The sequence below is a fragment of the Mus caroli genome, chromosome 8 (genome assembly GCF_900094665.2).
Source record: "Mus caroli chromosome 8, CAROLI_EIJ_v1.1, whole genome shotgun sequence".
Classification (NCBI taxonomy): domain Eukaryota; kingdom Metazoa; phylum Chordata; class Mammalia; order Rodentia; family Muridae; genus Mus; species Mus caroli.
In genome coordinates this window covers 39,038,753-39,048,141 of record NC_034577.1, presented here as the reverse complement: position 1 = coordinate 39,048,141, position 9,389 = coordinate 39,038,753, and the positions used below count along the sequence as shown (strand labels likewise).

At 38.2% G+C, this 9,389-nt stretch overlaps 1 protein-coding gene across 3 annotated transcripts in view; it reads left to right on the top strand.

Annotated features, from left to right (window-relative positions):
* The window catches only part of Tlr3 (toll like receptor 3), a 13,997-nt gene extending 4,785 nt beyond the window's left edge, over positions 1–9,212 (top strand). For all 3 annotated transcript variants that reach the window (XM_021170521.2, XM_029480246.1, XM_029480245.1), the window contains 4 exons: positions 1,930–2,382; positions 4,258–4,449; positions 5,868–7,720; positions 7,949–9,212. In XM_021170521.2, the coding sequence (XP_021026180.1) occupies positions 1,939–2,382; positions 4,258–4,449; positions 5,868–7,720; positions 7,949–8,177 (2,718 nt within the window). In that variant the 5' untranslated portion in view covers positions 1,930–1,938 and the 3' untranslated portion in view covers positions 8,178–9,212. The remainder of the gene's footprint in view (positions 1–1,929; positions 2,383–4,257; positions 4,450–5,867; positions 7,721–7,948) is intronic.
* The last annotated feature ends 177 nt before the right edge of the window (positions 9,213–9,389 follow it).

Here is a 9,389-nt window from a genome sequence, read left to right as displayed (position 1 = left end):
GGAGGGAGGGAGGGAGGGAGGAAGGAAGGAAGGAAGGAAGGAAGGAAGGAAGGAAGGAAGGAAGGAAGGAAGGAAGGAATTATCAAAGACAAAAATACCAAAGATCAAATTTTGAAAGACCTATGGATTTTGTCAGTAATGTACAAGCAAAAGTTTCGACTTCTTCTCATTCTTAAGCCAAGTGCTCCTAAAAACAACCGAATTTTAAGTTAAAATTGAGAGCAGTTTGAAAAGACACTGGCTTCTGCAGTGATCTTTCATCACTGTTCAGGGACAATCTAGGTTGTCACAGTCTGTGAGGTGAACCATGTGCAATTCATGCTTAGCCAGTGTGAGCGAATGACTGAGAAGCGCTGGACTCCTCCTAAGCCTTCATGAAGTCCCTTATATTTCAAATTCTCCACTCACTTCAGTGTTTCTTCCACTTGGCGATTTGGCCACTTGCACGAAGTGTTTCTTCATCTTGGCTAGTGCTTAGCTGTGAATATCTCATGATAAATTTGGGTTTCTCATTATAAAGTGGAATATTATGAGACAGAACTTAGCATAACAATGCACTCTAAACTCATGGTGTTTTTACTTCAGCCAAATAATGCTTTGGACACTACATCATCGCGTTATGCTGAGTACCATAAGATCAACTTGATTTATGCCCTTTGAGGCTCAGTTACCTTTGGAGGATTTCACCTAGGTCTGAGAAATAAAAATTTGCCAAAACTACAATACAGATGTACTACCCTTAGAACATGGGCTGTACTATTCCAGGGTCTACCTACACCCTTCACAGTGTTCTTCTAAGTTCCGCTGATTCTTCAGTGGATATTGACTGATATCAACATGAATAAGTCATGAATAATATTTCTTAACCTTGGCTTTTCTAATTAACCTAGACGTAAAGATTTGATGCTTAATCACAGTTACAGGTGAAAATCCCTAACATCTCCTATCTCTTGGCCATGTCAACCGATGCTGTGCTAACAGTTATAGGGAAGTAAGAATGGAAAGATGTGAACAGAAAAGCTTGTCTCCTCTGCCACAGGGAGTCAGTTGACCAAGAAATACAGTTTTAAGTACATTCTTTTAAATCATGAATGCAGCACTATATTAAATGAAGCTAATCGTAACTATAGAAAGTTAGTTAAGGTAATGAGAGAATAGCATAGTTAAACTCCTCACATAGTACAAAAAATGTGCATTCAATCATTAATGACATGGGTGAGCCTGAGGGAGATCAGGATCAGTGAAGTACATCAGACAAAGAAAAACCAAAGTCACGTGTTCTTGTGTGAATGATGGACTTCGAGAGTTATAGATCATTGGCTAGAGAGGCAGAGGGAAGAGAAGGTAGGTGACTGACAAATACAGGGGTGCAGCCGAAACTGAGAAATGGCTTCGATTTCTATGCTTAAAAGTAACTCATCATGGCTAGTAAAAGGGTTTTAGAATGTTCTCAACATGGGATGTTGATAAATATTCGAAGTGGTGAACACGAAAACTACTCTGGTGTGCTTGCTATGCCTTGTACACATACTGAAATTGTCATTCTATTCCAGAAGTATGTGTAATTATTATGTGTTGATAAAAAAAATTGCAAGAGGATATTTCTGTCTGGAGTTAACTGACTTGTAGATGGCTTTAGAAATAGTAATCATAACAATAGATAAAATAAAATAACCGTGATTATAAGGAAATGGCATGGTTGAATTCCTTGTCTTTATAGTGGGAGAAGAATGAGAAGGAAGTATATGCAGATTGCTTCGCTTATTGATGCTATTTGAATTATTTCTGCTTGGTGCATTATTTGTATCCTGCATACTTTGTATGGTGTAAAACTTATCAACATATCTTATATAGATTTGGGTGACACATTTTAAAAGGATACTCCAAAAGATATGTTAATACCTACTACTTCTTATATTTTCTTTATAGGGCTGAATCATGAAAGGGTGTTCCTCTTATCTAATATACTCCTTTGGGGGACTTTTGTCCCTATGGATTCTTCTGGTGTCTTCCACAAACCAATGCACTGTGAGATACAACGTAGCTGACTGCAGCCATTTGAAGCTAACACACATACCTGATGACCTTCCCTCTAACATAACAGTGTTGAATCTTACTCACAACCAACTCAGAAGATTACCACCTACCAATTTTACAAGATACAGCCAACTTGCTATCTTGGATGCAGGATTTAACTCCATTTCAAAACTGGAGCCAGAACTGTGCCAAATACTCCCTTTGTTGAAAGTATTGAACCTGCAACATAACGAGCTCTCTCAGATTTCTGATCAAACCTTTGTCTTCTGCACGAACCTGACAGAACTCTATCTAATGTCTAACTCAATACACAAAATTAAAAGCAACCCTTTCAAAAACCAGAAGGTAAGAGGAGTATATTCATTTTGTCCTAAGAAATGCAAATATTGTCTAAAGTTACCTGATGTTAACTTTTCAAGTTCCTCATGGAAGTCTTCATAGCTATCAAAGCAAGAGGATAAAGTCAGATCAACCCTTGTCATGACTGCTGGGTCCACCTGTGCACACGTGGACACTGTGGTATGTTACAGTCTTAGGTTAATTCTAACAGTAAGAAATCTCCTCTTGTGTTGTCTCATTTGAAACAGGACTTAAAGAGAGGCATCATGAGCAGACATACATCTGACTGTCCCCCAGGGAACACAGAAAATAAACTCATGGCACTGATGAATTTAGAATGGGAAGTAGTAAGAAACATGACGAGTCCAAGTTCTGACTTCAGTAAAAGTAACAAGTTGGTAAAGCAGACTGCTTTACTAAAATATTACCTACTCTTTGGAGTTTCAGGAATCTTGGAATGTTACCTTTCCAATGGTTTCTGCTTTTTCCCTTTGAAAATGGGCTTAACTTTTTAATTATATGAAAAGCATGTGTTATCAGCTAGAAATACCAGCAACTCTTAAGTGCTTCACTCAAACCAAAGCCATCTGTAAATCAATTATTTTCTTTATTAATAATCAAACAAAATAATCGAGCCCTACTCCTTCTCAGATGCCAAGTCCATAACATACAAATTTAAGTGTGCTGAGAAGAATTGGTAAAGCTACGTGTTGGCCAGGCTCTGAGCTTTCTTAAATCATAGTGTGCAGGGAATACCTTTCAATGGAAATCCCTCAAAATCCGATCAGACAAACTACTAGGGAAACACAGTATTTTTTTCTTTTTAATGCATAAAAGTAGCTTTATTTATTTGATAGAAATTCCATTTGACTTTTCTCTAACCTCTCAGAGGTTTCCTTTTTGCCTGAATTTGAAACTTACTGGTAGACTTCGTGGTCCTCTGGCTTTTATAATTTTCCTGATCTCTCTTCCAAGATGTTCCCTGAGCCTTGGCTATAGGATTGTGTTTTCTTAAAGGAGTATTTTCTTCTTTTTCTCCTGTAACTAGTTTCCGAGGTTCACGCATTACAATTATGTTTACTAAGCCATGATGCTATCTCTTATAATACCAACAAATGCCTATTATAAATAAGAAAGTGATCAACTGTCCTTATATCATATATAATAATAAGCTCAGGTCCTTAAACTTGGTAAAAGAAATAAGGTGATTCATGAAATCCTTGTAACAATGGTAAAGGTTTTGTTTAAATGTTTATAATTGAAATAGAGTTACATTACTTTCTCCAGTCTCTATCCTCAAGCCCCTCTGAGCTCCCAAACTCACTCAAATTCTTCCTGCGATACCCACCACTCTCTTGGAAGATGGCTAGCCTTTTTTTCTTTGATCAAAATTGTTGTATGTGTCTGTGTGATGCATGCATAAGTATGTATAAATATTGAATTTATTTTTGTTGTTTGTGTGTCTATGGTTTCAAGGCTGACAACTCTGCATTGGATAACCCAATAAGGGGGCTCATCCCCAGACAGGCTAAATTTCTTCTCCCAGGAGTCATTAGTAACTTGTATTTTCTTATCCAGGGATGGGCTCTCTAGAAATTTCTGCTCTTCCATGTAACACGACTCTTGATATTGCCACTTTCCTGGTCTTGTTTATGCAGCCCCATCCAGGAGAGACTTCTTGGTATAAACATTAAGGAAGGGTGGGTGAAAAGACTCCAACAGCAATGGTATATTTAATTGCAATAAAGATGATCATGCCTTCAAAACAACAAGGAGAGATCAGTCATTTTCTCTTTGAGATCCTTCCAAAGCTTACATGTTGGAGGGAGTTGCTTCTGGTGTCAAGACTCTAATATGTGTGTCTCTGTTTTTCACTCTCAGAATCTAATCAAATTAGATTTGTCTCATAATGGTTTATCATCGACAAAGTTGGGAACGGGGGTCCAACTGGAGAACCTCCAAGAACTGCTCTTAGCAAAAAATAAAATCCTTGCACTGCGAAGTGAAGAACTTGATTTTCTTGGCAATTCTTCTTTACAAAAATTGGACTTGTCATCAAATCCACTTAAAGAGGTAAGATGTAAAAGTGGAGTTACTTCCTATGATACCTTCAGGTGTGCACAATCCCTGTGTTGCACAGATGGAAACTTAAGATTTCTAGTGAAATAAAATTGTAAGCTCAGCCATGTCTTAACAAATCCATCAGCATTTGCTGCTTGAGGCCATTGACAACTTAGTCAAAAACGAGTTGAGAAATTATCCGTTGGTAGGGCTCATTCTAACCTCTGTTCCACTGAGGAGATATTCTTTGATTTTTTTTTTAAATACAGTGATTTTAGTTTTTGTAACTATAGTGAAAATCAAACTCCTCCTGAGAGCTCTAGAAGAATTAAAACACTGTTGTCATCAAGGGCTCAGGCTGCAGACTTGTGTTAGCCACACCTCCTTAGGCTTTGTCTTTTAATAATCATGTGATCATGTAGGTTATTCAAGGGAGCTGTGCTTCAGCCTTCCAATAACACTAACTCATAGGACTATGAGACAAAAGATTTTGGTAACACATCTGGCATATAGCAGTTGTTAGTATAAAAATATTCCTGGAATGGAATATTTCTCAGTATCTTGCTCTTCTGTGGCCCATTGGGAACTATTGCTATATACTTCTTAGATGTAGTTTATTCCTGTGCATCCATTGAGTGTTGCTCATATGTGTACATGTTTAGGACTGACCACAGGGTGCTGGATAACCAATTAGGGGCTCCTTCCTGGGGAAGATCAGCTCTCCTAACCTTACTAGTTATTAATTGCCTGGAATGCTTCATGTAGATCTCAGTGCTTCTCAACCTTCCTGAGGCTTCAGCCATTTAATATAGTTCCTCATGTTGGGTGATCCTCCCCTTCCCAGCTGTAAAACTGTTTTCATTGCTACTTCATGATTGTCATTTTGCTACTTTTATGAATAGATAGATGATAGATAGATGATTGATAGATGATAGATAGATAGATAGATAGATAGATAGATAGATAGATAGATATTTAGATAGATGATAGATCAATAGATGATAGATGATAGGCAGATAGATGATAGATAGATGATTGATAGATAGATGATTGATAGATGATACATAGGTAGATCAATGATAGATAGATAGATAGATAGATAGATAGATAGATAGATAGATAGATAGATAGATATTAGATATTTGCCAAAGTGGTCACCAGGACACACTGGGGATCTGCTCTATAATCTATTAAATCCAACCAGATTTAGAGAGATTTAGGCAAAATGCTAGGAGATATTACTTTACCTGGGAAGGCCCTGAGGGTAGGTTGCAGCCACAGGATGAAGAAAGAACTAAGGATAGAGTGGGTGGGCTTTCCTGCACAAGTCACAGGATAAAAAGGGGAAGAGGACTGAGTAAAAAGGCATTTAAGTATTTCCTATGGAGCCAATCTGAGTTTCTTGTTTCTTGTTTGTTTGGAACCATCAGTTCTCCCCGGGGTGTTTCCAGACAATTGGCAAGTTATTCACCCTCCTCTTGAACAACGCCCAACTGAACCCCCACCTCACAGAGAAGCTTTGCTGGGAACTTTCAAACACAAGCATCCAGAATCTCTCTCTGGCTAACAACCAGCTGCTGGCCACCAGTGAGAGCACTTTCTCTGGGCTGAAGTGGACAAACCTCACCTGGCTCGATCTTTCCTACAACAACCTCCGAGATGTCGGCAACGGTTCCTTCTCCTATCTCCCACGCCTGAGGTATCTGTCTCTGGAGTACAACAATATACAGCGTCTGTCCCCTCACTCTTTTTATGGACTCTCCAACCTGAGGTACCTGAGTTTGAAGCGAGCATTTACTAAGCAAAGTGTTTCACTTGCTTCACATCCCATCATTGACGATTTTTCCTTTCAGTGGTTAAAATACTTGGAATATCTCAACATGGATGACAATAATATTCCTAGTACCAAAAACAATACCTTCACGGGATTGGTGAGTCTGAAGTACCTAAGTCTTTCCAAAACTTTCACAAGTTTGGAAACTTTAACAAATGAAACATTTGTGTCGCTTGCTCATTCTCCCTTGCTCACTCTCAATTTATCGAAAAATCACATCTCAAAAATAGCAAATGGTACTTTCTTTTGGTTGGGCCAACTCAGGATACTTGATCTCGGCCTTAATGAAATTGAACAAAAACTCAGCGGCCAGGAATGGAGAGGTCTGAGAAATATATTTGAGATCTACCTATCCTATAACAAATATCTCCAACTGTCTAGCAGTTCCTTTGCTTTGGTCCCCAGCCTTCAAAGACTGATGCTCAGGAGGGTGGCCCTTAAAAATGTGGATATCTCCCCTTCACCTTTCCGCCCTCTTCGTAACTTGACCATTCTGGACTTAAGCAACAACAACATAGCCAACATAAATGAGGACTTGCTGGAGGGTCTTGAGAATCTAGAAATTCTGGATTTTCAGCACAATAACTTAGCCAGGCTCTGGAAGCGCGCAAACCCCGGTGGTCCCGTTAATTTCCTAAAGGGTCTGTCTCACCTCCACGTCTTGAATTTAGAGTCCAACGGCTTAGATGAAATCCCAGTCGGGGTTTTCAAGAACTTATTCGAACTAAAGAGCATCAATCTAGGACTGAATAACTTAAACAAACTGGAACCATTCATTTTTGAGGACCAGACATCTCTGAGGTCACTGAACCTCCAGAAGAACCTCATCACATCCGTTGAGAAGGATGTTTTCGGGCCGCCTTTTCAAAACCTGAACAGTTTAGATATGCGCTTCAATCCGTTCGACTGCACGTGTGAAAGTATTTCCTGGTTTGTTAACTGGATCAACCAGACCCACGCTAATATCTCTGAGCTGTCCACTCACTACCTCTGTAACACTCCACATCATTATTATGGCTTCCCCCTGAAGCTTTTCGATACATCATCCTGTAAAGACAGCGCCCCCTTTGAACTCCTTTTCATAACCAGTACCAGTATGCTCCTGGTTTTTATACTTATGGTACTGCTCATTCACATCGAGGGTTGGAGGATCTCTTTTTACTGGAATGTTTCGGTGCATCGGATTCTTGGTTTCAAGGAAATAGACACACAGGCTGAGCAGTTTGAATATACAGCCTACATAATCCATGCCCATAAAGACAGAGACTGGGTCTGGGAACATTTCTCCCCAATGGAAGAACAAGACCGATCTCTCAAATTTTGCCTAGAAGAAAGGGACTTTGAAGCAGGCGTCCTTGGACTTGAAGCAATTGTTAATAGCATCAAAAGAAGCCGAAAAATCATTTTCATTATCACACACCATCTATTAAAAGACCCTCTGTGCAGAAGGTAGGTGGATGTTGTAGATGTTTGTACCTTCACTTGGTTTTCAAATGGAAAGCTTTCAAAAATTACTGCATTCACAATTCACAAATATTGCAACAAAATTCAGGGGAAAATTCAAAATTTTAATGAAAGCACAAATAAATTCCACAAATAATTTTAGACTGTTAGGCTTTTAACTCTTTAGCAAATGTATGTTAATGATCTAACCATTCATTTTAATGTTTTACTTAGATTCAAGGTACATCACGCAGTTCAGCAAGCTATTGAGCAAAATCTGGATTCAATTATACTGATTTTTCTCCAGAATATTCCAGATTATAAACTAAACCATGCACTCTGTTTGCGAAGAGGAATGTTTAAATCTCATTGCATCTTGAACTGGCCAGTTCAGAAAGAACGGATAAATGCCTTTCATCATAAATTGCAAGTAGCACTTGGGTCTCGGAATTCAGCACATTAAACTCATTTGAAGATTTGAAGTCGGTAAAGGGATAGATCCAATTTATAAAGGTTCATCATGAATCTGTTTTACTTGAAAATTTTGTATCTGTTTACTTATGTGTATAGATGATGATATTATATCACAATCCAATCTCAGTTTTGAAATATTTCGGCTTATTTCATTGACATCTGGTTTATTCACTCCAAATAAACACATGGGCAGTTAAGAACATCCTCCATTAATAGATTGATTACCCATTGATTCCTGAGGTGTATCACGGCTCTAAAGGGTTTAAAAATATTTTTATATAAATAAAACTGAGAGTTTTATAAATATAATTTTTTAAAACTCGAGTCTTACTGTATAGCTCAGAAAGGCCTAGAAATTAATATATTAGAGAGTCATGTCTTGAACTCATTGATCTCTGCCTCCCTCTGTCTCCAGAGTGATGCTTTTAAGGGCACACACACCCAGCTACATACGTGTGGGATTTTATAATGCTCATTTTTGAGACATTTATAGAATAAAAGATAATTGCTTTTATGGTATAAGGCTACTTGAATGGTAATGAGAATAAAATATTTAGAAAGAGAGGTTTTGCTTTTTCAGTTGAAAAGTTTTGTATTTTATTTTGGTGTTGGTTTTGATAGCTGTTGAGTAGGGTTTAAACCTGCATACCCAGGAGCAGAATATCTTCTTAATCTTCATAGTGTCACAGGACCCCAGACCTAGCACAACTGACTCCATGATGGAAGTACCACTTAGGTCATAAATCTCAGAACATAGACTGCATCACCTACCAAGATGAAAACAAAGACGTAATCATCAAAGTCTAAAGTTCTGGGAAAGTCTCTAAATGTACTAACTTCGCTTTTTGGCTTCTGTAGTTCTGCTTCTGGCTGCTTTTGTTAACTGAAGTATGTCAATGCAGATTATGGTTTTTGTTGTTGTTGTTTTGGTTTTGTGCCTAAAAGTTCAGTTGGGGCTACCTTGGGATCCCAAACAGCTAATACGGTCACCAACTGGCTATTAAAGACTTTCTGTTAACATAAACCCATGTCTGAGCAGTCTTCTCTGAGAAGAGCCACAATGACAGATGGTATTTTATTACTTGATAAAATAGATATTGGAATAAATACTTGGATTTTGCTAATTGTTGTATCTCTTCTGCAGGAGAGTTAAGTGACTTTCTTAACCATATTATAGAAAGCCTTGCTTCCAGAACACTAG